The sequence below is a fragment of the Wyeomyia smithii genome, chromosome 2 (genome assembly GCF_029784165.1).
Source record: "Wyeomyia smithii strain HCP4-BCI-WySm-NY-G18 chromosome 2, ASM2978416v1, whole genome shotgun sequence".
Lineage (NCBI taxonomy): Eukaryota > Metazoa > Arthropoda > Insecta > Diptera > Culicidae > Wyeomyia > Wyeomyia smithii.
In genome coordinates, this window is record NC_073695.1 from 84,113,817 (window position 1) to 84,141,639 (window position 27,823).

Genomic DNA, 27,823 nt, shown 5'->3' on the forward strand with positions numbered 1-27,823 from the left:
GCCAGCAACAGCAATGTCACTCTGTGTTAGTGAAAATTTAAAACAAATATAATTTTTCAATTTTAATATCCAACAGTTAAAAAAAAACAATTGGAACAAATCCGGTTTTTTTCTTAGCTTCATATTTGCTAGGTAGCTTCGCTTGCAACATCCCACCCTCCCCCGCGTCACATTTCGTCACAAAACTGCAAGCCCCCCACCCTTTCTCCTCGAATGCTACGTCATTTATGAATGTTCCCCAAATAAAATACATTTTCTAAGAACAATCAATGACGTCATACTACAAGCATGAACATGTACATACCTTTCGATATATACCTTGAACAAGCTGTCAACGGATGGGGCAGAAGAAAACAGTGATAATGGGAGAACAAAAAAGGAAAGTGATTTTCACAACGATGACTTGTGTGTCGTGAATGTTTGTTGCTTCACTTAATGGGACTTTTGGATGCAAAAACTATATCTAAAGTGGATAAATTGTGTATCAAAGTGTTCTGCTCATCACAGTTATTACTTTGAATCAAAAGGATGTCCACTAGACAAGTTGTGTAAGTAGAAAACTGTAAATCAATTTGTGGCGTAACATACGTTTCCAAGCGTATTGAATTGTTGCTGCGAACTCCATCTTTTGTGTTGTCATCCCAACAACGGAGACGTTTCAAAACAGGACTGCTTAAATATAAAAAAGGAAATGAATGCGTTTGATAAACTGTTTAATTTATTGTTTTCCTTAAACTGTTTATTTTATTAATAAGTTTTCCGCAATGTGCATTCAAAACTGTCTACAGATATCAAATCAGTGTGCGATTTGGCTCTAGTGCAGCATGAAGTTTATATTTATATATTTAGCATAAGACGATGCACACTTCTCTTGTATAGTTGCTTTTAATATTGATTTCAATATGCCATGTAAAAATTCGTGGAGTATATGTTAAATAGTTTTGCCTGGCATATTGTAAATAACTAATATGAGTTGCATAACCTCAAAGCTACAAGGTCAATTTCCAAGAAACTAGGTTGGACGCGTTATTGAATGATTTAATTTTTAAAAGTAGGTCGCTTCTATTAATCATAAATCTAATTAAGATTTTTAATTTTGTTGAAAAATCATTTAAAATATATATTACAGAATTGCGTCTGATGACAGCGATTCGTCTGTGCCGGAGGAGAAATTGGATCTGAAAAAGGCTAAAAAGCATAAAAAACACAAAAAACATAAGAAAACTAATCGTCTGGAGAAGGTTGAAAAGCCGAAATCAAAGAAGCATAAAAAGCATAAACGCAGACACCATGGCGAGGAAGGTGAAGTTAGTGATACGGAAGACGAAGAGGCAAATGCAAAGAATGGTGCGAAAATTGACATTCGTAAATTGGAGCATGCGATTCGCGTCAAACCGAAAGATAGTGCTAGCAAAACAAAAGACAATGGAAACTTGAAGGCTTGTTTGGAAAATGAAAAGGAGAAACAAAACGATATTTCAACGGACCCAGAGAAACTGGTGGCAATTCTGACGCAAACGCTGGATAAAAGCAAGGATCGACCAGCACAGCAAGAAGTGGTTTCCGTTGAAAGTGATAGCGATGCCACGGTAGTGGAAGATGCTCCCAGTCCGGATGTGGCTGTTATCGAAGATGAACTTAATCTAGAAGATTTGATGAGGCAAAAAGCTTTACTTCAAGCTAGACTAGGTGAATGTGTTTCCGAAGATGACGAAGAAGCAAATGGTGAACAAAAAGCTTCAACAAATGATGTACGTAATAATTCAAATGAGAAAAAAAGAAGAAATAAAACAAGTGAGGATGTAATTACCATAGAGGGTGACTCCAGCGCTGAAGATGTAAATCGTCTGCTTAAAAAGGCAAGACAGCGTAGTCGTTCGGCAACCCGCGACGACCGTAAAAACCGAGTTTCTGAAACGGATAGACGCAACAGTCGTCTTGAAGCTGAAGCAAAAGCGCGAGCTAAACAGCAGGAGTTAGATCGTGAACGCAACCGAGAGGAGCAGCGCAGGCAACGCGAACACGAAGAGCATAACCGCCGAATGACTCAAGAACGTTACGAGCGAGAAAGAGCACGCGATCGGGAACGAGATCGAGAACGTGATCGTGAACGAGAACGAGCTCGCGCTAGACAGAGGGACAGAGAGCGATCTATGGAACGGTATCGCGATCGTCGTAGTCCGATGGACCGTAGCAGAGAGGGTAGGCGATCAATGGAACGCAGTGGTGCTGGTAGAAGACTTAGTTCAAGAGACCGTTTCCGAGGACGCAGTCGGAGTAGAGATCGAGGAGGCTGGCGAGAACGGGATGATAGAGGTCGTTATGACAATAGAGACCGAGGTGGTGTTGCTCGCAACGGCAGAGATCATCGAAACAATGCAAAGCGAAAACCAGAGGATGATAAATATAAGGATTCACTTAGTGAAGGGCTAAAGCAACAGAAGGAGTCCAGTAGTGACAGTGAAGTGGGGGACATAAACATTGATGACGAGGAGGACGAAGAAAAAATCATTGAAAAGCGAAGAAAACAGCGCATAGAGTTGCTAAAGGTAAGAGCACATTTCATATATTTTGAAGAATTAACTTCATAATAATCTTTTTACAGAAACTTGGAGCTGCTAATGAAGACAGTAACCCACCACCTGAAGTTAAACATAGCGCGAATGAGTCGAAATTGCAGGCAAAAACGGTAACCCAAACAGGCTCCCACAGATCACACAAAAGAGGAAATGAAGACGTTTTTGTAATTGATGAACCATCAAAAGTGGACACACTAAAGAGTATTGATAGTGATCAACACAATGATTCACTCACTCCACCGATTCCGATAACTAGAGTGACAGCCGAGGAACACAAAGATATGCGCGAGGAGGAACGAGCCAAACTAGACAAAGCGTCGGGCAAACGTGGCGAATGGGACATGTTTGCCGAACAGGATATTGATTCAAACTTCGATTCCCCCAGTACGGTAGTTGCTAATAAACAGGGCAATGAAAATCCTGCTCTCACAGACAATTGGGATGACGCGGAAGGGTATTATCGTGTACGAATCGGTGAAATACTTGACGGTCGGTATGTGGTTGCAAATTACACTGGACAGGGTGTATTCAGTACGGTCGTTCGAGCGAAAGATCAAGCACGAGGCAATGCACTAGTAGCCGTGAAAATCATAAGAAACAATGAAATCATGTAAGTTATAAATTGATTAATTTCTCCCTCGTTTGCTAAAACTTGCATAATTATTCAGGCATAAAACTGGTCTACGCGAGCTTGAAACTTTGAAGAAACTCAACGACACTGATCCAGAGGATCGATATCACTGCTTGAGGCTCTTCAGACACTTTTTTCACAAACAAGTCAGTATATTTGACTGTTAATGAATTTCCTTGCCCTAAATTTAGTTTCCGATTCCAGCATCTCTGTATGGTTCTCGAGCCACTCAGCATGAATCTCCGGGAGGTTCTTAAAAAGTATGGTAAAAACGTGGGCCTTCACATTAAAGCCGTCCGAAGCTACACACAGCAATTGTTGCTCGCGCTTAAACTTCTGAAGAAGTCCGGTATCTTGCATGCGGATATCAAACCGGACAACATTCTGGTCAACGACAATAATCTGGTTCTGAAACTGTGCGATTTCGGATCGGCTTCCTCGATCACAGACAACGACATCACGCCGTATCTGGTATCACGGTTCTATCGTGCACCGGAGATTATTCTCGGCCTGCCGTACGATTACGGTATCGATATGTGGTCCGCCGGTTGCACCATCTATGAATTGTATACTGGCAAAATCTTATTTAGTGGTAAATCAAATAATCAAATGCTTAAATTTTTCATGGATTTAAAGGGAAAGATTCCGAACAAGATCATACGGAAAGGACAGTTCAAGGACCAGCATTTCGATCAGAATTGTAACTTCCTGTCACACGAAATCGACAAGATTACGGAACGGGTGAGTAACTAGTAAACTCAATTCTCACTATTACCCTAAGTTCCTACATGATTCACAATGAACCTTATCTATGACAGGTTTTATTTTCTCATGAAAAACAATGATGATTCAAAATATAAAACAAATATCAAATACAATTATTGAACACAAAATTGGTTCAACTCAATTCTCCCTTTCAGGAAAAAATCGTCGTTGTATCGGTCATTAAACCGAACAGAGACCTCCAGCAGGAGCTGGTAGCGGGTCAGAATCTGCCAGACGATCAAATTCGCAAGGTCTCCCAGCTGAAGGATTTACTGGACAAAGTATTTGCTCTCGATCCCGCGAAAAGGATTTCGCTCAACCATGCACTGGCACATCCCTTCATCCAGGACAAGATCTAATTGGTAGATGACCTTAAGACAGAAAAGGGCATGAGGCTACCCTGTTGAGTGTAAAGGACTCTGGCTAAACTTCACACTATAATATTCAGTGTGTGATTAGCATAAAAGTCACATTGATGATCTCTTGTTTTTACGATGCAAAAAATAAGAGAGGTAAACAAATGGCTAACGTATGAACAATGTGAAAGTAATTGTAATACATGCGTTCAAATTATGATTTTAACATAAATGATTGTTTAGAGATATCAGTGTAGGATTAAGTCTAGTGGTGACTTCGTTTGATTTGCAGTTTACCCACTTTGCAGCAGTTGTCCTTATTTGATTTAAGTTTACTGGTAGAAAAAAATTCAAACAATAGATTTAACTGCAGTAAACTGGGTTTATTCCGTTCAAATAAATTCACTGCGGTAGTTCAAAATGTTTCAGCGAAATATTAAATGAGAAATGGTAAAGAGCTCCTTAGAAAATATTTTGTTTATCAGAAGAACTGAGTATTTCATTTGCATTAGAAGCAAAAATAAGATTCAAAATCAGATAAGAAATAAATAAAACAATACATTAATCTAACAAAACACCTTCAACTGAATTGTAAGCATATTTTAGTCATTGCTACATTGCTTCATCTTCGTTTCAGCGCTCGGATCCCATGACTGGCTGGCAGCGGACGGGACTGGAATGAAACGAGCCACCCAACCGATAAGCCGCGCAGCGTAGTCAACATCTGCCTTTCTTTGTCTGTCTCAGTTCACACATTAGCTCTATTAGCAACTTTCAAGAAAACTAAAGCTCGACAAATTAGAGTTTTCCCCAAAAATCATAACACTAGAGCTTAATGTGTGTAAAAAGTTGAGCAGTGCCATCCTTTTTTGTGGCGCCAATAGAGGTAGTGACATAATTGAAATTTTCACAACTGCTATTTTTGTTTAGTACTTTAGTTTCCAGTAACTCCATATATCTCCATTCCTCAAATTCATCAAACCCTTTCTGACCTGTTTTACTCGTCAATCTCACCTGTTTAAAATTAGACCTACAACCGCGAAACCATTTCAGCACCATCTGTTGTGAACAATTGATCTTCTGCTGTTTTTTTTCTCTTGTGATTTTTTTTCAGATTCAACGCTTGAAGACATTGAGGCCGAGTTGTCAATGCGACAATGTGTTCCATGAGCGGGAAAAACAATGGTGTACAGCTAAGTATTCTCGATGTTTACTATTTTTTTTTAAACTGCTTTTACCGTTAATAAGTTCACCCATTCTGTTCAACTATTTTTATAGTAAAAGATTTATTATAGTCATTTTGAAAAATATTTTGATACATAGACACGTGCATAACATATAATCTTTGAAGTCGTTCTTTAAATAGTTACTTGGAAAAGACATTCTTCATTAACTCAATCAATATTCAGATAAACTCAGATAGCAAGGGTCTAAAAAACAAGTTCCTTTGCTTTACAGTAGAATGCACGAAGTAGTATATTAATTGAATTTTATTTTTATTGCATAATTGTGATCATTTCATCAATAATTACTTATTATGTTAAGAAACAAACGGGTGCGATAGTCGTTTTGGTTCCGGTTGTTCACATAATAAAGATGCTGCCCTATGGTGCACGAAAATTATGGCACATTTTCCTATGGCAGACGTAATAGATTTCTATGTCATATTTTCTATGAAATTTGGGAAACAATTTTTAAAAAATATGAACTATACATTAAAAGAAGTGGGAGCGCTAAACAGTAGACTGTTTAAAAACTGTTCATCCTGATCGTTCTAGTGTCTCAAGTTTAATTCGCGTACATGTCTTCGGTTAACCCCATTATTTCGATGACGTCCACTGTTGATGATGTAGTTGTTCTATACGATTTCGCCCGCGCCGAATCTGATAATAGCAACTTAGAGGAACAAGGGGCAAGATGGGCACCTTAAGCTTCTTAGCAAATTGTTAGGGCAAAGTGAGCAAAAAGCTACTGAATACATTTTTACTACATAGAGTAAGAATTATACTCAAGAGTTGCTAAATTGGAAACTAAAGAAGAAGGTTATTTGAATATTTATAAATAATTTCCTAAGCCACTAAAATATATGATGCTGCTCGCGGTACGGGGCATACCTATGGGGCATAATGGGCATGTTCATATTTTTCGATTTAAAGCAAACATTAAACAATGTATCAATGTATCGTACAATCGTAGGTACCGAAACAAAGTTTCTCTTTCCTGTTTCACTATTTACACTTCAAAACAGCATAATTTTTTAGCCTTTTTCAATTTGAAAATTATCTATGAATTTGACCGCATATAAAAATAAGGTCAACAAGTATTACATCATTGCTTGCATCCCGGGCACACAGATTGAACACATGTTCCATCCTTCGCCATCATGAGAGGAACTGAAGCAACAACCGCAACATCGCACAGTGAATCCTTTTTTAATTCGTTCCCGATTTTATTTTGATGCTCGCCTTTTGGTGGGTTTTCGGTATTTGGTATGGCAATTTTGCCCCTAACAGCAATGCCCAATCTACCCCGTGAGAAACACTTATGAAAAAGAGCTATTTGTAGATGATGTTTCATTTGAAAACACTTTACTGAAACTGTTTGAATATCAATAACGATTACCGAAAATAAACTTTCGAGCCTAAAAAGACATATACGCATGCAAAAACCCTTATTTTTCGCGCTAGTGAGCTATAATATTATACGCGAGACGTCCATTAATGATACAATTGTTTATTGTGTAAAAGCGAATTTGTTTTCTCCAGCAATTTTGAATAAAACTACATCTTCAGATTAATGTTGATGATTCAAATTTATAACAGTTCCAAAATTGCAGCCAGAAACCTAGAAACAACATTGGCCTATTCTGCCCAGTATGGCGATCTTGCCCCTTGTTCCCCTATTGCTAACTGGAATCGATTGGGATGTTGTCTTGGACACGGCTAACGTGAATACTGCCGCCTCAACTTTCTCCCACATTTTAAACTACACCATAGATCGACACGTCCCAAAAAAAAAATCATTTCTGCCCAACAGCAACTGCCCTGGCTGAACCCCACATTACGACCCCTTAAATCGTAAAAAAAAGGATAGAAGATTTTCAAGATACAGAACTCTAGCACTACGGAACCATCACTTGTCGATCAATACCCGCTCTTTCGAAGCTTCCTCGTAATGTCGAATGTAGGCTTAAACGTAACCCCTAATTGTTTTGGAAATATGTTAGCGAACAGCGTAAAATGACGGCCTTTCTGCGAATATCCACATAGACGGCGACACTGCGAACTCTGTCGAACAAATCTGCCAACTGTTTTCGCGGACATTTTCCAGTGGGTCGTTAACCACGAAACGAAATTACTGCCGCAATCGAACGCGTCCCTTTTCTCGGTCGTGCATTGACTAACCTCTCCATTGACGATAGCGCGGTAACATTAGCCGCTTCGAAGTTCATGTCTTCCATGTCCGCTGGACCAGTCGGTGTGCCATGAGTTTTCATGAAAAAAAAATGCATTGGCAGTCTGGACTCTCCAATTAGTCGTCTATTTCACTCAATCTATTCGCTCTGGCGTCTTTTCGTCGGTCTAGAAATCGGCGTACATGTTCCCAGTACATAAGAAAGGAAATAGGAAACTGCTTACCGAAACTCTCCGAGCTCGTCGTGTTTGAACCTACTTTCTCGTTCTTAAAGCAGTACATACAAAGCAGACGAACAACTGAACCTGCAAATCGCCGTGGCGAAACTGGAAAACCTTGTCTTCGGAGGCCCAAAGCTTCACTTTTTTTTTTTTTTTTTTGTATGCCTGAAGTAGGCTGACCAGACGTACCGTTTTGAACAGGACAGTACCGTTTTTTCGTCTGTTTTCAACCGTACCGTCTTTTTGCCATTTTGTACCGTTTTTGGATACTCCTTGAAAAAATCTTAAATAGAGCTTTGCATTGAAATTTTCCTAAATGGAAAATAAGTTTCCAAGCAGCCAGGATTTTCTAATATTACTGAGTACGTTTTGTGCCTTCCTGACAGTACCGCACCACAGGAAGGACATCCCGTATCGTGAATTGATGAAAAAGTCGCGATTGAAAGTTGAGACCATGATAATTTGTTAGTCAAAATCTCGATCATCATGTAACAAATTTCAGGAACTCATTGCAAAAAATCACACCCTCAGGATCGGGCAAGTTCATCAAAGCAATGAATAATTGTTTGTATGCTTTTCAAAAATAAATTTTATCAAGTGTCCCGTTTTTTTAACCCGTTTGTCCTGTTTTTATCCCGAGAAAATCTGGTCAGCCTAGCCTGAAGGGCATTGACACTAACAGAGCCACTGCGATCGTCTTGTCCATTATCTTTTGTGGTTAGTATTCGTACTCATTGGTGTGAAGGAGGAGACAGACAGAACCACTCTTGAGTGCACCAACTCAGGGTAATGTCTAGTGCCATCTGAAGGCGGTACATAATTGTTGCGTCACATTTTCCGCGAATTATAAGTACTACATCATCGACATAGCCAACAATCTCTTAGCCAAACTGGGTTAATAGTGCATCGACCATCGGTGACCAAAGCAGGGGGAAGAAGACTCCCCCTTGTGGACAGCTTTTTGTCGCTGAGACGGTGATTGAAGCATCTTCCAATGTAGCTTTGATTTCTCTGCCCGAGAGTATATTCTGAACCCAGCTCATTGTAGTGTTATCAACTCTCCTTCTCCGGAGAGCTGTATTGATCGAAGCATAGGATGTATTGTCAAAAGCGCCTTCAATATCAAGAAGAGCGCATAGCCATGAAGAGCAGTTTCCGTGGTAAAGGTTGGTAAGCGTGCTGATCTTTATGTAGTGGCGAGTCCTTGAGGAACTCATTGCGGGTATGGCTATCTGCAATTTTCTCCACTAACTTCTAGAGTGTAGATGCGAGGCGACCCGAAGGTCTTAGGTAGTGTTTTGTCTTTTCTTCCTACCTTCGGTATGAAAGTCACCTTGACTCTCCACCAGCTAACTGGAATATAACCCAGGGTGAAGTGTCTAATAAAATTATTAATAATATAATACCCAGGGTGAAGCTTGCACGGAAAAGTTGTATCAGTTCGGGCATTATGATCCCATGTGATTTTTGTATAAAGATGGGTAGAATGGCATCTGGTCCTGGAGACTTCATAGATTCGAAGGAGCTTAAAACCCAATTGAGTGAAGCTTCCGTGAACAACCTTCGAGAGAACAGAATTAAGTCGTTGGGTGTAGGCCTCGAACTCTGTTGTTCCGACGTTGGTTGTTCGGTTATACATGTGGACCCAGGGAAGTGCGTGTTTATAAAAACCTGCAGTGACTCGTCGGGTGTGCATACATCGATTGAGCAGGAAGACCGAGAGTTGACTAAGTGTTCCCTATACATGGACCAGTTAGTCTTCTTCGCTCTTTAAAGGATTAGCTCGATGTTAAAGAGGAAGGACATCTCGTTGATCTGACAACTTTAATTCGTCAGAGACATGCTATTTTTTGGCTTTCTCGGCAATGTTTGCGCTGCAGAGAGTGAGATCGAGGACCTCATCTTTTATAGCGTTAGTAGAAGTGGGGCTGTTTCTTACTTTACATATATTTACGCTCAGAGCTGCCCCAAATCGTGTGAGAGGCGGGGATGTAAGCGGATGCAATGACCATGTCTTGTTTCCCGTTGGTAATCGGGATTTTCGCTATTATGGCAACGACGTCACGTTCTTGCCGTGTATTGGTCGTCGATCTGCCTATCCGGCGCATGCGAGCCTTACCAAACATGTAGGTACTTATTACGGGAGTCACTTCACGGTGAAAAATATTTCACTCTCACGCTTACTTAAGCTGGAAATTTGTATGAGGACATTTTCGAGAAGATGAAACTTTTGAGCCCTACCGCTAAACGAAATTCGAAGGGCCGCAGTTAAAAAATGTCAAAGAAAGTCCCAAAAAGTTGTTTTTTTTTTTTTTCAAAACAATAATAATTCGTCTTATTACTAAGAAATAAATCACAAATCAGTCAATTTTTAAACTTCCCTCTTCTACGTGAAATCATTTCACCGTTCAAAATGGTCATGAAATGATTCCACGCGAAACGTCACTTATTCCGCTTCCACTCTCTGATATGACACTCATAATAACCCAGATTTCACGTCAGATGTCACTTTGCGACGTTTTTCTCACTTAGGTGAGTCTCGCAATAAGCACCGAAGTTTAGTAAGAAGCGCTGCTAGGTGATTCGGTCGGCGGATTGTTTAACGATCTCCAGAAAAAGTTCGACGGTTTTCCCTGCTACCTTGCGATTTCTTGCGCGGCACTCCAGTGCAAAGATACCGTTGTGCTGATTCTGAATGAATCGCAAAATCTTCTCGTTTGAAGTGTCCATGCTGTTCAAAAAATAACCTACAAACAGGATAGCTTTCGGCAGGATATCCGTGTTAAAAACACGCAGTTGTGCGCGTTGACCTATCTGGGATGGTCTTCCAGTCGCACAACCGTTTCGCTTTCGGCACAGGCCAGTAAAGGTAGCCGTGTTTGGAATGGCAACTCCTGAACTTAGGTCTGAGTAGCGGATCGAATCGTGCACAGCTCCAAATTGCTTCTTAGATAGAAGTTTGTTGGGCTAGCCGTCAAGGGTGATGGCGATGTTAATAGCATCAACCATTTTCCTGTAGGTAACTCCCACCGTCAGTCCGAGGCCGAGAAACCATCCTCATTGCGGGACCGGAGGTTTTTTGTTCGCCGGACGAGACGTCATCCGATCGTTGCCGCTTTTTTTTCTCTGTGTGGACTCATCACTGCGACCAAAGATTAGATCTATTGTGATATATTGCCCATGTGTTTTCTGTACTCCGCACTTCATATTATTGGCAGTATCACAATTGAAAAGTAAGTGATACCCTGATCATTCATATCCGTGCTTGTGTGTAGGTTGTACCTTTCCGTTTCAAGCTTACTGCTCTACTATACCGAGCCTCTGTCCATCCTAACAATATCGCCTAATTACAATTCCCTGGAGAGAACTTTCATATGTTACTCACACCAGTTTTATTATAATAGTTTTTGTTAGAAGGAGAGTCAACAGAGGTATTGTAGGATTCAGATTGAAGGTAGGGTACGTTGTGGGGAGCCTGAGAATGAACCCATGCTAAAGTCCTTTGACAACCAAATGGCCTGACTCTACTAAGATTCGAACCCACGACCACCCGCTTACCAAAGCAGACTCTGTAACCTTGCGGCTACGGGGCTCCGCGTTGTCGTTGCCGCTTAACAGCAGTTCATCCCTTGAGTGGCCTTCTTTCGGTTTTGCCGCGTATCTACGCTTTTGTGTGTTGAAGAGACACTTCGCCTAGAACGCTTCAGACTAGAAGGTGCGTCTGCGTCTGTCTCGTTTGGGGAAAGCTTCACAGGTTTCAGACGTATTCGTCTGACCGGTACATCGATGGAGTCTTTTGATATCTTTCTCCGATCACTCCGGCATTCCGCAAGATAGCCATCATGAGCCTTTAATATTTCTAGTCTACTTGAACGAGGTCAATTTCCGACTAACTACAAGGCCCTTCTCGTTCGCAAAAGTTAAAACTCCGTCAGATGCCGCAGCGCTTCAGGACCAGTTATGGGTTTTCGCAAATAGTACGTGGACAATGCATGCAATTGACTTTCAACTTCAACTTATTAAACACACCTCTGCGACGCATAAACTGTGTCAAGGACTTGGGAGTACCGCTTGACTCAAAGTTAACTTTCAAACAACACATGAAATTCACCGTCGACAATGCTTGTAGAAACTTGGGATTCATAATTCGTATCGCCAAAAATTTCAGCGACATCTATTATCTGAAAGCACTGTATTTGGAGAACAATTCTCGAGCAACTCAATATTTACAATAACAATTCTCGAGCAACTCAATATTTACGTTCGACCACGCATGTTACGAAATAGCCTCTTCATGTTCAGAACAGGCGAGCAAACTACAGCAGCTTCAGCACGAAAACCGCCCTCCAGCGCCATTTCAATCGTTACGCTACATGCTTTGGCTTCGACACCAGCCGCGAGTTGCTGAAGACCCACTCCTTGACTTTAGCACGTAACTTTTAGTATAAGACAATCATTGTTCACAAGCCACTCGGCTTGTTAATGTAATTTTTACAAATAAACTAAACTGCCGCTCCAAGCATAACTGTCCCATAATTATGCAAACCTTATGGACGCTGGGACAGTTATGCTTGGAGCGGCAGCAAACTAGACATAGAAATCTATCACGTCTGTCATAGAGAATTACGGCATAATTTTCGTGCACCTTGCGGCGGCAGCACCTTAATACTCTCAAATTTATCTTAGTTCTCTAATAGTTCTAATAATAGAAAATTCGCTTCATTACTGCCGTAATCTCGCAGACTGACGTAAGCGCCAAAGTGGCCGATTTGTGTTTTTTTGCGATTAAACGATAGAACACACCAAATTTGACCTATAGGCGCCGAAATTTGATCAAAAATGTAAAAAATAGCGTCAAAAGTTCACGAAAACGAAATGACGTAACCGCTATTTCTACTCCACGTGACGTAAATCCAACACAACTATGTTTGCGATGCGACACCTCGGTTCTGTACAAATGAAACACATATTTGTGAAGTGATGCACAGGAATTACCACCAAATATGAGAATTTCCGGAACCAGAATGATACCCAGAGCCCAGAAATTAAGACCCTAGTGTATTTTGTACCCAGTACGCGGATTGATTGTTCACCAATATATTTATGCAGGATTGGTAGACATTTCAAAAGGCACTTTGCGTCCGAACTGGTGGTGCTCTAGACCAACCATGGGAAAGGGAGGGTTAACCCATTCCCGACGGGTGGTGTCATATGGCGTCACCTGACATTCAAACTTTGATTCAAGTTTAACAATTATAGGGTAATCGCTCCATTATTCATCTCAACAGCTTGGTGCACCTATATTCATCTTTTTTCTTTCATTTGTCCAATTTACCGTCAAATTTCTACAAATTTTTGGAAGTAAATCTATTTGCTTCTCGATTTCCTCAAGTGGTTGCAAATTTTACGTTGAAAATATGGTAAAATTTGACGAGAAATTGATCAAGAAAGCGTGATGAGATGAATATAGGAGCGGTTACCCTACTTGAAAATTTGCACGATAAAACTGTTCTGTATGTTCAAAGAACAGATTGATCTTCAATATGCGATACAGTTTATGTCAATTATGCATATAGTTGATAAGTAATCAGAGTTTGAAGTTCATTTTAGGAGTTAAAAACTAATTTTCTTCGCCGGGAAAAAGTTAAACAATTCACAAGTAGGTTAGGCGATGTGACTATCACTCACAAATAAGCATCTCCTCTGATTTCATTATACTGCATTCTATTGCCGGCTCTCACACTTTTGAAGCATTGTAAATTCGTTTCGACTCATATATGTTGATTTTCATCCTATTGCACACAACTATTACTAAGATAACAATACAGTACCTCCAGGTGGCAATCAGACAGAGTCCAAACTCAACGGAATAAGTAAACACTCGGTAAGCATTCTACTGTTGGACAAGGCAGGTAAATTATCCACAGGTTTGTATCGTATATAGAGCTTGAACATAGTTATTTTCCAATTATTGTTTTCATGTGGATCCCTCCGTAATCCAATCATACTTTCAAACTCCCCTAGACTAGTCTGTCGATTATCCGGTCCTACTCGATTGCTATAGACTACGCCGACTGTCAGCACTAGCACTCCGGTTTGCGTAATTCGACCCTGGCAGCCATCAAACATCACATTTGGCACGAACTGGAAGTTGTACTGAAACTTCAAACTTAAAATTAAATTGATGATGTCCTTCTGTCCTCGGACCTCCTCAACCCCTTGTTGGGATTCACTGATTTCGAGCATCACTGAGCAAACGGCGTCGGGCCAAAATGCACTCTCGTCCAGTGAATTGCGGTTCCATTTGAGATAAAACCAGATCGTGTAGTCCAGCGCTAGCAGATTCACTGGATACTGCTCCAAGCCTGGTTCGCTCGTTTCGTATCCAGGCCCGTTAGTGTTGTTTCCCATTGGTCCACCCGTCGCAACGAGGTTTTTCAGGTTACCAACTGCATTCTGCATCGTACTGTTAGACGAACTTGACTCCGCTGATGTTGACGGAAGTACAGCCAGCTGCTGGTCGGAACTGGAGGCATTGGGGTCCACTGGTGCACCGTACTTGATGCGCCAAAAGTTGAGGCACTGATTAATCAGACTAGATTTTGTACTATCCGGCGATAACTGAACGTTGTAGTTGTGCAAATATTTGTAGATGAATTCTGGTTTTACGATGTTTTTTGACAGCAGTGAGGCGGCATCGCGACAGTTTTCCAGCATTACGTTCAGTGATTCTGAAAAGTGAAATGAAGTTACGATTGAAGCGGTTAATAAATAAGGTTAACCTAATTTTGTCGTTTAGTAATTTTAATCATTAGCTTAAAAAGAACTTTCTATCTGCAGTCAATGTTTTTCAGGATATTTGATGCTAGTATTTGTCGTATGAATACAAATATGCTCAAGGCATTAGATTTAATTGGCTCCGAAGAACATTAATTTGTATTGTGTCGTGTCAAATAAATGTTGTGTGAACAAAAACAAAACAAATATGCTCAATTCTGTAAACTTGGTACTTCTGCCAATTTACAATATTATTTGAATTCGAGCACAACTAGGATAGCATCCAAATAATTCAGCCCATACTGTGGTTAACCTGTTTTTCGTATAAACGTGCGGCCTTATAGTCGGCAAAAAACGTGCTTCGAGTGTAAATTATTTTTAAACATGTGAAAAAAAACCAGTTTTGAATCGGTGACTAACCGTCAAAGCAGGTAGGCTTGGCGATACACAGGAATTAAGCGTAGATTATCATTTCGGTCCAATTGGGTTTCTATGTTAATGTTGCTTCAAATCATTGATTTTTACTCTTTTTTTTTTAATTGATATAAAAATCTGATAGGAAAAATCTGATAACTCTAAGTTTTACACTCTGAATAAAAGAATTAAACTTTTCTGGAAAATCCTGTTTGAAAAACAGTGAAAAACCACATAAATATCAAAACCCGCATAAAAATAGCCGTGTAAAAAGTGAATCCAGTGTATAACATCTTTCATATCTCAAAAGTCAAAAAGTATAAGAAACAGGCATTCAAATTTGGCTCAACCGGCTCAACGAAATACCAATTTTCAGGAGGCTACTGTTTATCAAAAAAGAAAACCAGTTCTGAATAAACCCGGTCGCAAGTGACGTCAAACAGATGATCAGAACCGGTCCGTTTGGCAATCTGCGTTGTCAACATTGAATTTATGTTCTTACCCTTTCAGGTAACATGAATTCCGAAAAAATCGTGTGAAATAAAAACGGATTACGATTAACGAACCATAAACTCAATACCGGTAGATGAATAAGCTTCACGCAATTGCCGAATCCATACGTGTAGAGATACGGTCCAAATGATTACATATGATATTCTGATGAAAAAAAACGAGCTCAGGTTTAGAAAATCTTCTTTAAAATGTATTGCAAACAAAAAAGTGCGCAAACTGAAGCTCCCCTTATTATGTATAGGTGCAATGTTCGTACACCGCGAAGTCAATGATGTATGTATGAATGAATGTATCCTAGGTTTTGATATACGTCGAACATGCTGAAAGCAGAAGCCGAAACCGGTTCCGAATCTTCAATATTAGCCGCGCTTTTAATGTTATTTCTCAAAATACTTGAAGACAGTACTGCAAATGAAGTCTATATAAATCAGTTTCTTGTGTAAAACACAATCGACAAACATTAAACAATAAAGTCAAACCTCGGACTACCTGTATAACATCTAATCAATTAACGAAAAGCAACAGATCTCTACAACACTGTCAGCTGATAAGAAGCACTGATGAAATAAATTTGGTCTTACTGTATAGTACAAACTAAGATAAGGCGCCACTCCTATGCGAAATCTATTTTTTTTGCTTCAATAATTTTCGCACCATCATATCTTTTTGTTTCGCTGATCGATCACTAGAAACTACTCACTTTCAAGGGTGATCTCTCGTATGGTATTTTTAGAGATGATACCTCCTATGGTCAACGTAACTTTCCGCACCTCTGGATCGGTCTGCGTGAAGAAGTCCGCAATGCCATTGCGCTCGTGATCCGCTGATATCACCATCACTGTTCCGGACCGGAAATTTATATGATAACTTAATATCGCGAATCTACTACTGAACACAAAAACAAACTGTGACCTAACTCCAAAAGAAATTAAAAATAACTAATAATATGAAACGATACGTAGGAACAACTCTCTCACATCACAGGCACAATTTAAAACCTGAGACAGAGATTTGTTATGACTTTATCGGTACACTGAGAGAAAAACACTTAATAATTCCATAAGTTACAACTTATGATAATGTATAATGTTGATTTCATTAAACACTTATGCATTACATATCAAGCTTATAAATTTCATAGGTATATTTTAAGATTTTCATATAAACGTCATGTGCATCCCATACGCGTAACTTATGATTTTTATAAACGTTAACATTGTGAAAATTCTATATGCATATCTTATAAAATCTGCAAAATGGCAGACCAGCATTACGGTGAATAAATAATTATGCAGAAACTGGGTTGCAAATTGGAGCAAAAAACTGTAAGTATCTCTCTACAAATCCTACTATTACATCATGTCATCTATGTTTATTCTAGCCACTATTAATTCTTGTGATCGTTGAAGAGGACAACACTGACAAGAAGAATCAAAGGCGAATTTGTTTCCCGAATGGCAAAACCTCAAAGTGTCACCTGACGTAATCTTACATTAATTTGCACTCTTAATTATATATTTGCAAGTAAAGAACTAGAATGAAGAAGTTTTTTTTCTAACAAAACATGTTTACATAAAGTATAAAAAATTTCATGGTAGCCATTATAAAATTCACATTGTAAAGCTATGATTTTTATATGTCTGTTCTAATAGCATGCATACATACGACCAATAAATTTAATAGGTATGACTTATAAAAATCGTTAGTGATCGAGAATAAAATTTCCCCTCCAATTCATAAGACAAACTTATGACTTTTATAAAAGATCCTTGTGGAGCGACATCATAAGGGGTTCTTATGGAACTCAATAGTTATTTTTTCTGAGTGTAGGATAAAAAACACGTGAAAAAATATGTACTTGATTCGTACAATATGTTGACCGTTCACAAATTGCGTAACTTCAGAAGAAACTCTTAAGCAACAGCACTAGTGGCGTTCAGTTTGTCGGCATCTCGGTAAGAGATTTTTTTGTTCGACGAAATCTCGGTTAAAGGTTCCGAGGTTTGGTATTTTAGTTTACTGAACTCGGAAATTTTACGGGTTTAGCGGTTTTATCGGTAAACGAGTTTACGGTAATCCGGTAAACACGTTCGGTTCCCGATTTCTCAGTATTTTTTTAATGTTATATTTGAAATATAAGAAAAATCCTACTATAAATAATCGAATCTAAAATGATATCTAGTCGAATGAAATATAATCGAGTCCAACCTAAATATGAGTACAGTGACGTTTCGATAGTACCACGATCAAAAAAACATATCGCGTCATATATTTGAAACATATTCATTTCATGTTATTTGCATGTGTTAATGTATGTTCGTATGTGTTTGAATGTTATTTTTTTAATGTTAGATATAGTTTCAATGTTGGATACCAAAAATTTGTTATTTAGGATGATACATAAATTCAACAAATACTATCAATGTGTATTTTTTCTACAAATTGAAGTGTTCGTGTGAATCTGTTTTAGCAAATAATAAGTTTGAATGAGAAAGGCTGGGTCTCACCGCAAGCTGGATTAACTTGGATTTTTAAATTTACCGTGCGAATAAGTAAATACAATGCAAATTTACGTTAACCTGAATGTTTTCACCTGAGAGTTTTCACTAGTTTAGGTACGCATAAAAATTGGTGAAAATAATGCAATAGCTTAGTAAATGCGAATACTTCTGGGTAAAAATTTGTATGGAGTTATTAATACTGATATTGATGATTTAATATGTCCAATTTTACCTGAATGAAAAAGTATATTTGGGAAATTTTATTTTTCTGTGTACACTTTTCTACTTTTCATTGCAGTGTTTTGCTGACATTGTTCCATTTTGATCAGCTGTTAAAAATTGCTTAAATAATTAGTTGGGTTGTTTAGCTATTCACGGATTTTCGATTTTTATATTTCATCTGAAAGAGTGTAATTCTCTGAGCAAAACGTGATTTTTTAAAACTTTATATCATTATCCGTCGATTTTTAAATGAAGAATAAAAATTCGCTCTAAATCGCTACAATGACAGTTGGTATATGGGCGAACTGTCATTGTAGCGATTTCGAGCAGATTTCGAGCAGTTTTAAATCGTGATTTAAAAAGCGAAGGACAACGATAGAAATTTGTTTTAAATCACGTTGTACTTAGAAAATGCAGATCTTTCAGATGATATAAAATACTGATATAGCTAAACAACCCAATTTAAACCATTTCAATATAGCTACAGAGACTATTTGAGAGACAGTAAATCACACATCAAATTTTTCATCATAATCTGACGTGCTGGATAAAAAAATGAAAGACGGCAAATAAGTCTTCAAAACATAGTTAAAATTATATTTGAGGAATATTATCAGCTGTTGTGTGTTGTGTATAGATTAAATTAATTTATATTTGATTTCAGGTTATATTACAAAGCAATAATTTACATAAGACGAATATCCTAGGGGCTAGACAACTTTATTTTCAAGAGGAACATTTCAGTAATATTATACGATATGGAATGATATGTTTTGATATTTATCGTTTATCTGTCACATTCATATAACTCCAACAGACTCCGACTATAATGTGCTTTCAAGGAGATGTGATGTAGGTAGAGGGGTGCCTGAAAATGCAACGATAAATACTTTATAATATCGAATATTATAAATATTTCCCAATATATCAATAGTGTCTTGCCCCAAGCGAATAACTAATATTCAACGTTTCAATATTGACAATTGACAAAAAACTGCAACACTGCCGACTTTTTTGATCATATTATCCGGTTGTCAGATATCGTCGTCTTATATACAAATACACTGACTTCAAACGTGTTTTTGTGAGCAAAAGAGGGAGGGGTCATTGATTGTTAAATAACAGAAGTGTTATTTCAACTATTTCTCTCAAGCGTGTACATTCCCTTGAGGTCTCTCTATCTGACAGTTCATTACCGCATGACAGTTTCGTTTGAGTGCAGAAAATTTTCATCACGGAACGCTTCGTGCAAGTCGATGGAAGATTGTGTAATAAATAAGAAATAAAATCAATTGCGCTTTTTAGACAATTTCGTATCGAATGTGTAGCTACCAAGCAAAATAGATAAACCCACAGGAAGAGCTGAACATGGCATACCGATTGTTAACCACGGCCCGCCGGTTAGAATCAACTTTGGCAAGTTTAAATCGGCAACATCGTACCGTCAATACCAATGACTGCGAACAGGTTAGAAATTTGTTATTGTTTTACATTTAACTAATGCTTTCTCCATATATAGATAATAAGAAGCTTGAGCAGCCTGCAGTCAAGTAAAAACAAAGTTTGGAACGAATTCCTGCATCGAATACAACTGTTTTGTGAGAACCCTCCGAAGGGATTCGAGAAGTATTATAAACAAGGTGGCAAAAAGACTACTTCCACAGAAGAAGCCACAACTTCGAAATCCCAAGACCAAGACACGAAAGCAGCCTCCGAAGATGGGACTTCCAGCAGTTCCAAAAACCAACATACGCAACCCCAACAACCGGCGAAAAATGACTGGAACCTAGGAATGTTTGGCCCGCAGTCAACAAGAAGTAAAGGTGGAAGTAGCGGGAACGCGGGTGGTGGTGGAGGTGCTGGGAGGCCTATTGGCGGCGAAGGCGGTGATAAGGAAAAGATGATGGTCTTTGGTGCCCTGGCAGGGGTTGCGTTGATTTCGGCTATTGCATACTTCGAAATGGGTTACAAAGAAATTGCTTGGAAAGAATTTGTTAATAAGTAAGAACTGTTTATTAATAATTTAGTGTATGTGATTTATATTCTCTACTTTTAGTTATCTTGCTCGCGGAATTGTCGAAAAGCTTGAAGTTGTGAATAAGAAGTGGGTCCGAGTTAGGTTAACACCCGGAAATGCCACTGACGCAACGGTATTCTAAACTAATCTGTGCATTATAACAAAACTCAAAGTTACCATTTTCAGGGCACTTTATGGTTCAACATTGGCAGTGTTGATTCATTCGAGCGCAATTTAGAAAACGCCCAAAGCGATATGAATATTGAACCTGTAAACTTTGTTCCGGTGATCTATCGAAGCGAAATCGAAGCTTCAAGTTTAACAGGCATTCTACCTACACTTCTTATCATTGGATTTTTGGTGTACATGATGCGACGTTCGTCGGAGATGATGGGCGGCCGTAAAGGTATGAAAGGTGGTGGCTTGTTCGGAGGAGTTATGCAGTCAACAGCAAAATTAATCAATGCAAACGAAATAAGCGTAGGTTTCAAGTAAGTAAATACAACGCATTGTTTTTCATTTGCACGGAAATGAGTATTTTCATCCGTTCTCCAGGGATGTTGCCGGTTGTGAGGAAGCGAAAATAGAAATTATGGAATTTGTTAACTTTTTGAAAAATCCTCAGCAATACATAGATTTGGGAGCGAAAATCCCGAAAGGAGCCATGTTGACAGGACCTCCTGGAACGGGTAAAACACTCCTTGCCAAAGCAACGGCTGGAGAAGCAAACGTTCCTTTTATAACCGTGTCTGGATCGGAGTTTCTGGAAATGTTTGTTGGCGTTGGTCCGTCTCGTGTTCGAGACATGTTTGCAATGGCCAGAAAACATGCCCCTTGTATATTGTTCATTGATGAAATCGACGCAGTCGGTCGAAAACGAGGTGGCAAGAGTTTTGGAGGACATTCCGAACAAGAAAACACTCTGAATCAATTGCTGGTGGAAATGGATGGTTTCAACACTACTACTAATGTTGTAGTCCTAGCGGCAACGAACAGAGTTGATATCTTGGATAAAGCATTATTGCGGCCGGGCCGATTCGACAGACAAATATTCGTACCTGCCCCGGATATCAAAGGCCGTGCCAGTATTTTCAAAGTGCATTTGGGACCTCTTAAGACCGATTTAGAAAAAAATGCGTTAGCTAGAAAGATGGCAGCGTTGACCCCTGGATTCACTGGAGCCGATATCGCAAATTTGTGCAATGAAGCCGCTTTGATAGCGGCCCGTGACTTAAACAAGTCCATAATACTGAAACATTTTGAACAAGCTATAGAACGTGTCATCGCTGGTATGGAAAAGAAAACAAATGTTCTAGCACCTGACGAAAAACGTACAGTCGCTTACCACGAAGCTGGCCATGCCGTTTCCGGATGGTTCTTAGAGCATACTGATCCTTTACTTAAAGTCTCGATTATCCCGCGCGGCAAAGGATTGGGCTATGCACAATACTTGCCCAAAGATCAATATCTGCTATCGACAGAGCAACTTTTCGATCGTATGTGTATGACGTTGGGAGGACGAGTATCAGAGGAATTGTTTTTCGGCAGAATCACCACAGGTGCCCAAGATGACTTGAAGAAATTAACCGACAGCGCATACGCACAGGTAAGCAACCGCCAATCTTAATTCTGAACATCATGTTACGCTTCTGTCACTTTTAGATTACTCGCTTTGGTATGAATAAAAAAGTTGGCCAAGTCAGCTTCGATAGTTCACAACCGGGGGATCCTATGTTCTCAAAACCGTACTCCGAACAAACAGCTCAGCTCATTGATGAAGAGGTGCGACTGTTAATCGATCGAGCATACAAACGGACGAAAGAATTGCTTGTCAAACATAAGGCAGACGTGGAGAAGGTCGCTGAACGACTGTTGAAAAACGAAATTCTTAGCCGAGATGACATGATCGAGCTGCTAGGCAAGAGACCTTTCCCGGAAAAATCCACTTACGAAGAGTTCGTTGAAGGTACCGGTTCGTTCGAAGAGGACACTACATTACCGGAGGGCTTAACCAGTTGGAACAAAGAAAAAGCGACAGCTGGCGATGCGAAGGAAGGTGATGCGAGTAGTAAAAAATCGGAACCAACCAAAGCGTAGTCTGCATTTGCTTTTTTATAGATGTGCTGAAAGCTTACAAAAAGTTTGGATCACGAATCAATCGACACAAGAAAAATAAAAATTGTTATTGACAGTTGCAGTTTTTGTCTTTCTTTTGAAACCCAGTTTGTCACGGTTCGAAACTTCGAGACTGTACAAGTTAGTCTCACGCAGAGAGTCATAGTGAATAGTGCACGAGTAGCCAACAAAGCTAGTATTCAATGTACCACGGGGACCTCAAACAAAAAAATGCATTATTCCTTAGTTCGCTATTATGTATATGCTCTTATTGAACGGAGGTAGAAAGAATCGATCAGAGTAACATCTGATTAACAATTTGTGCCGACCGGGTGGACTTGCCCTGCACACAAGTGTGTAGTGTCATTTCTTGCTCTGCCAGCTACTGTGCTAACCATGAGGCATTGTAATCTGTTTTTTAATATTCCTGTTGACGGCGTTGCAGGTATTTGCTAAGTTTTTGCAGGCGAACAAGGAAGAAGGAAATATTTTCGCTTTTATCATCACGCACACTTTGTTAATTACATATGAAAGTTCGCGTAAATGCGGTTAACCAATTAACATCGTCAACGCGAAACGCATTAATATCAATGTTTAGTAGCCAAGCTTTGTCAAGTGCATTATTTAGGCAAAGCAAAGGTATCCTACAACACCCTAGAGCAATTTTATTCTATAAAGAATTCGTTCGAAACCACAATTGGATTTATAATTTTTACTCCGTCGAGAGCTGAGCAGCTGAAATCAGTGCTCACTCAATCGGAGATGTGTAAATAATGTTTTTTTTTGCACTATGAATCACAGTGCTCTTTCTTGAATTGCGTTTTTAAAAGTTCGTGGTTTTGAAAATGGCTATCTTTGATGTTTTTTGTTTGAGAGCTGTATCAAATCAAGCAAAACTATGAGTTGAATGCATATGCAGCACGTGTTTGCTGCCTACTGGTATCAAGAGCAATATTTTACATCCACACATTTCAACGAGGAGGAGTATTCTGAAGCCTGTGTAGATTTTAAGACGGCGTATGACTTAGTGAAAAGAAACGACCTGTGGCATATTATGCTGAAACACGGTTTACCGACGGAACTAATCAATCTCAGTCGTATGACGCTAAAGGGATCGTAATCATGCATGCGGTTAGCTGGCGATACATCAGTCGTGTTCGTAACGGTAGATGGACTGAAGCAGGGGGATACGTTTTCCTACTTGCTGTTGCACATTGCCCTTAAAGGCAGTACGAAGATCAAACGTGCAAGAAAACGATACGATCATCACGGAATCTCATATGCTTGTTGGTTTTGCGGACCACATTGATATCGACCGTAGGGCCGTGGAAGAGGTCTTTAGGCCTTTTAAGAGAGCAGTGGCGAGGCTGGGACATTAACTCTGCCAAAACAAAGTACATGGTTGCTTGCAGGCTGGCGAATGACTGTACCAAAGTCGCAATACTTACTTCCCTTTTTTTGGCTAACGGACCGTTCACCGGTCTAGGGCCGAAGGAATTAGAGATGTCCAGCTTCTATTGTCTTGGGCAGCCGTTCTACAGTCTCCCCGTACACCAGCAGATCGTGCATCTTCTTCCACCGCACACATCCACCGCGTGCAAGCCCTACCACGGAGTCGACGGCCTCTTCCTGGTTCGCTACTGAAGATAGTTTTGACGGCTCTCTCGTCAGGCATTTTGGCTACATGTCCAGCCCACTGAAGTCACACTCCATCTTCTAGCTTACCACCAAGTATCGATCGCAGAACTTTACGCTCAAAAACTCCGAGCACTCGTCGATCAGCTTCCTTCAGCGTCCATGCTTCATGTCCGTAAAGGGCCACCGGGAGTATCAGTGTCTTATACAGCGCTACTTTTGTGCGAGTTTGCAAGCTACGGAACCTTAGCTGGTTACGTAGTCCGTAGGAGGCCCTGTTCGCAGCTGCAACTCGTCGTTTCACTTCACCGCTCATATTGTTGTCACATGTCACAAGTGTACTAAGATAAGCGAATTCGTCAACCATTTCAAATCGTTCTCCATCTATCTCCACCTCAGCACCAACACCACGGGAACTCCCACGCTCCCTGCCAGCTACCATGTACTTCGTTTTGGCAGATATAATGACAAGTCCCAATCTTGCTGCTTCCCTCTTAAAATGTACGAAGGCCTCCTCCACAGCCCTATGGTTGATACCGATAATATCGATGTCGTCCGCAAAATTAAGAAGCATGTGAGATTTCGTGATGATCGTACCGTTTCTTTGCACGTTCGCTCTTCGCACTGCACCTTCAAGGGCGATGTTGAATAGTAAGTTAGAGACTGCATCCCCCTGCTTCAGTCCATCGAACGTTACGAATGCAGCTGATGTCTCGCCAGTTATCCGCACGTATGATTTCGATACCTCCAGCGTCATACGACTCAGCTCAACTAGTTTCATCGGGAAACCGTGTTCCAGCATGATCCATGATCTGCCACAGCTCGTTTCTTTTCACTGAGTCGTATGCCGCCTTAAAATCCACAAACAGATGGTGCGTCTGCAGGTTATACTCTCGGAACTTATCGTGGATCTGTCGCAGAGTGAAGATTTGATTCGTCGTGGAACGCCCCTGTCGAAAACCAGCCTGGTATTCGCCAACGAAGGATTCCGTTAACGGTCTCAATCTGAAGAACAGGATACAAAAGAGCACTTTATATGCGGAATTGAGCAACGTAATGCCTCGATAGTTGCAACAATTCAATCGATGACCCTTCTTATAGATAGAGCATATAAGGCCTTCCAACCAGTCGTTCAGCATTTGTTCATCCGCTTAGATCCTTAGTATTATCTGGTGGATCGCGTAGTATAGCCGCTCGCTTCCCGCTTTTAGAAGTTCGGCCGGGATACCGTCCTTCCCAGCTGCCTTGCCGTTTTTCAGTTCACTAACCGTCTTTTTCACCTCCTCCTGTGTTGGTGGCTCCAAAGCTTGTTCGTCACTCATGATCGTCATCCTGTTCCTGCTCTGCTCATTCGGCTGCTCACCGTCCAATAGCTCCTGAAAATGCTCCTTCCTTCTGGCTGCAACCGTCGGTTTATTAATAAGCAGGTTGCCGTCCTTGTATTACACATGACCGGCACGGCACAGGGAAAATCCTGCTTCTGACTCTGTTGACTGTTCTATGGAAGCTCCGCACGTCGTTTTGAGCATAGCTGTCCTCTGCGCTGGTGAGCACCTGCTTCTCGTACACGCGCTTCTTCCAACGGTGGGATTCTATTTTCGGCAGATTTTGTCCCCCTGTACCTTGTTGATATAACAACGATCTTGCCACCCTGTATACCTTGTTACCTAATGTGGTGAGTGTAGTGACATACTTTAGCCTTCTGCTCTGTATGTGCATGACCGCCATTATTGATATTTCATCATTCGTAAGAGAGAACTCGTGGTGTAAACATCTCGTTCAATAAACTTTTTTTTGTTGTTGTTTTAAAATTAAACTTGGCCTTTCATTCCACTGGAACCTTAGTCCAAGAGGTTATGGGCCCAAATATCGTTGAAAGTGAGTGAGCTTATTTTGTTTTTTTTTTTTTTTTTGACGCGGTAGTGGATTTTATCACTGGTGTGAGTCGCGTGTATTTTTTCGGATTTAAACTTTGCGTGATCCGACTGTACTTGTAAAAAACAAAATGGCGGACACAAAAGTGACGATCGAAAAATTGAACGACGGAAATTATGCGGTGTGGAAATTAAAAAAAGGAAGTTGCTTCTAACGAAAGAAAAGCTGCTGAAAGTGGTTACCGATCCGAAGCCGGAGGGGGCCGCGGATGCGACCTGGATCTCAAATTATGAGAAGGCGCAAGCGGTCATCGGTCTGGCTTTGGAGGACACGCAGCTGATTCATGTCATTGAGAAGAACTCGGCAAAGGAGATGTGGGATGCGTTAAAGGATTATCACGAACGCGCATCTCTCTCCAGCATAATCCACGTAGTGCGTACGTTGATTACGATTCGCATGCCGGAAAACGGTATTATGTCGGAACATTTAAAAGAGATGGCTGCTCTTCGGCTCCGGTTAGTTGCAAGTGGGGAAGAAGTGATGGACAACTGGTTTGTTACGTTGATGTTGTCTAGTCTTCCCAGATCGTACGACGGGTTAATTGTAGCACTTGAAAGTCGGCCAGATAAGGACCTCACAGTGGACTTTGTGAAGGGAAAACTTCTTGATGAGGGTCGACGTCGTGCTAATGGTGATAGTGAAAGTGTTGGTGAAAAGGCACTGGTGATGAACACAGCCAAACCGAAAAGTGCAAGTAAGTCCAACGTGAAGAAAGAACAGTTGTGTCATTACTGCAAAAAGGAGGGACATTTTCGGCGGGATTGACGGAAATTGACACAAGATAAGCGTGAGGAGGAGAAGCAGAATGGTCAGAAGGCGAGTATGGCCATCAAATCGAGTGCTGGATTTGAAGTGTGCTTGGCGGCGAGTGCTACCGGTAGTACTGGGTTCTGGTATCTAGATTCTGGGGCAATGGCTCATATGACAAGTGCAGGGCTGAAAGTGGTCAAACTGGTCAGAAAAAGTGATTTTAGTGACCAAAATTTCGAAAGAAGTGACCAAAAAATGACTTCAAAGCTCGAAAAAAGTGACTTAAAAACTTGAAAAAAGTGACCAGGCTTTTTCTGATTGTCTTGCATAAATCTTTCAAAAGGGAACAGTTTTTTTCAAAACATAATGTGGAATTTTTCAAGAAATTAAAATAAATATTTGCGTAACAGAACATTATGCTAAAATATGAAAAATATTGATAAACCGACAAAGCTAAGAGCGGTGATGACAATTCAACAGTTCAGAAGGCCTCTCAGTATAAAAAAGCAGAGATAAAAGACACTATAGATCATTTCCAATTTAAAACAAAGAGAATCGAATCCAACTTGAAACATAGAAGAAAAAGATGTTTTTGCTGTCCCAATTGAAAATTTGAAAAATATCCGCTAAAGCATAGTTTTATACTGTTTTTCGATGAGTCACTTATTGTTTTATGAGGAAAAATATTTTTTCTTAACAAATGAACACCTATCAGAATTTCTAATGTTTTCTGAAGACCCTAACCCTGTAAAACACTGAATAGGTAAATTACAAAGCGAACACTTGCATAAACTTGCACATACAACCGACTCTTCAAGATGCAGCCGATCGATTAGGGTGACAATGGAATATATAGGAACAAAATGAGCTTCGAATTTCGTTTGGCGGTAGGGCTCAGAAGTTTCGTTTCCTCAAATAAAAAATTGCCATGCAATTTTCGTTCGATCGTACTTCGAGCAGTGGTTTCACTCAAGAAAT

The 27,823-nt window shown here is 40.1% G+C and overlaps 3 protein-coding genes across 7 annotated transcripts; 2 read left to right on the forward strand and 1 right to left on the reverse strand.

The window, feature by feature from the left end:
• The first annotated feature begins 371 nt into the window (after positions 1-371).
• Positions 372-10,279, forward strand: LOC129720273 (serine/threonine-protein kinase PRP4 homolog). Of its 3 annotated transcripts, none has more exons than XM_055671728.1 (8): positions 378-548; positions 1,130-2,549; positions 2,606-3,189; positions 3,248-3,356; positions 3,415-3,951; positions 4,131-4,487; positions 4,969-5,217; positions 5,446-10,279. In XM_055671728.1, exons 1-6 carry the CDS (start codon positions 529-531, stop codon positions 4,332-4,334), a joined length of 2,874 nt encoding a protein of 957 aa, XP_055527703.1. In that variant the 5' UTR covers positions 378-528; the 3' UTR covers positions 4,335-4,487; positions 4,969-5,217; positions 5,446-10,279. The 3 variants fall into 3 exon arrangements, with proteins under 3 accessions (XP_055527702.1, XP_055527703.1, XP_055527704.1); XM_055671729.1 differs by having other exon boundaries at positions 3,415-3,776; positions 3,847-3,951; positions 4,969-10,279; XM_055671727.1 differs by having other exon boundaries at positions 372-548; positions 4,969-10,279.
• Positions 10,280-13,673: 3,394 nt separating this feature from the next.
• Positions 13,674-16,691, reverse strand: LOC129720274 (uncharacterized). Of its 3 annotated transcripts, none has more exons than XM_055671730.1 (2): positions 16,371-16,691; positions 13,674-14,697 (listed from the first exon to the last, which is right to left on the reverse strand). In XM_055671730.1, the coding sequence occupies exons 1-2, from the start codon at positions 16,504-16,506 to the stop codon at positions 13,811-13,813; spliced, it is 1,023 nt and encodes a 340-aa protein (XP_055527705.1). In that variant the 5' UTR covers positions 16,507-16,691; the 3' UTR covers positions 13,674-13,810. The 3 variants fall into 3 exon arrangements, with proteins under 3 accessions (XP_055527705.1, XP_055527707.1, XP_055527706.1); XM_055671732.1 differs by having other exon boundaries at positions 16,325-16,413; XM_055671731.1 differs by having other exon boundaries at positions 16,252-16,372.
• Positions 16,692-19,570: 2,879 nt separating this feature from the next.
• LOC129721314 (AFG3-like protein 2) lies at positions 19,571-22,607 on the forward strand. Its single transcript, XM_055673753.1, has 6 exons — positions 19,571-19,860; positions 19,913-20,394; positions 20,450-20,543; positions 20,597-20,901; positions 20,966-22,016; positions 22,073-22,607. Exons 1-6 carry the CDS (start codon positions 19,762-19,764, stop codon positions 22,505-22,507), a joined length of 2,466 nt encoding a protein of 821 aa, XP_055529728.1. The 5' UTR covers positions 19,571-19,761; the 3' UTR covers positions 22,508-22,607.
• Positions 22,608-27,823: the final 5,216 nt, after the last annotated feature.

Coding starts and splice junctions, on each gene's coding strand:
- LOC129720273 (XM_055671727.1), top strand. CDS start 529: ATGTCCACTAGACAAGTTGT. Junction 549..1,129: donor ATGTCCACTAGACAAGTTGT/GTAAGTAGAAAA, acceptor TATATATTACAG/AATTGCGTCTGATGACAGCG. Junction 3,357..3,414: donor GACACTTTTTTCACAAACAA/GTCAGTATATTT, acceptor TTCCGATTCCAG/CATCTCTGTATGGTTCTCGA.
- LOC129720274 (XM_055671730.1), bottom strand. CDS start 16,506: ATGGTGATATCAGCGGATCACGAGCGCAATGGCATTGCGGACTTCTTC. Junction 14,698..16,370: donor ACGAGAGATCACCCTTGAAA/GTGAGTAGTTTC, acceptor TTCACTTTTCAG/AATCACTGAACGTAATGCTG.
- LOC129721314 (XM_055673753.1), top strand. CDS start 19,762: ATGGCATACCGATTGTTAACCACGGCCCGCCGGTTAGAATCAACTTTG. Junction 19,861..19,912: donor ATACCAATGACTGCGAACAG/GTTAGAAATTTG, acceptor CTCCATATATAG/ATAATAAGAAGCTTGAGCAG. Junction 20,544..20,596: donor GAAATGCCACTGACGCAACG/GTATTCTAAACT, acceptor TACCATTTTCAG/GGCACTTTATGGTTCAACAT.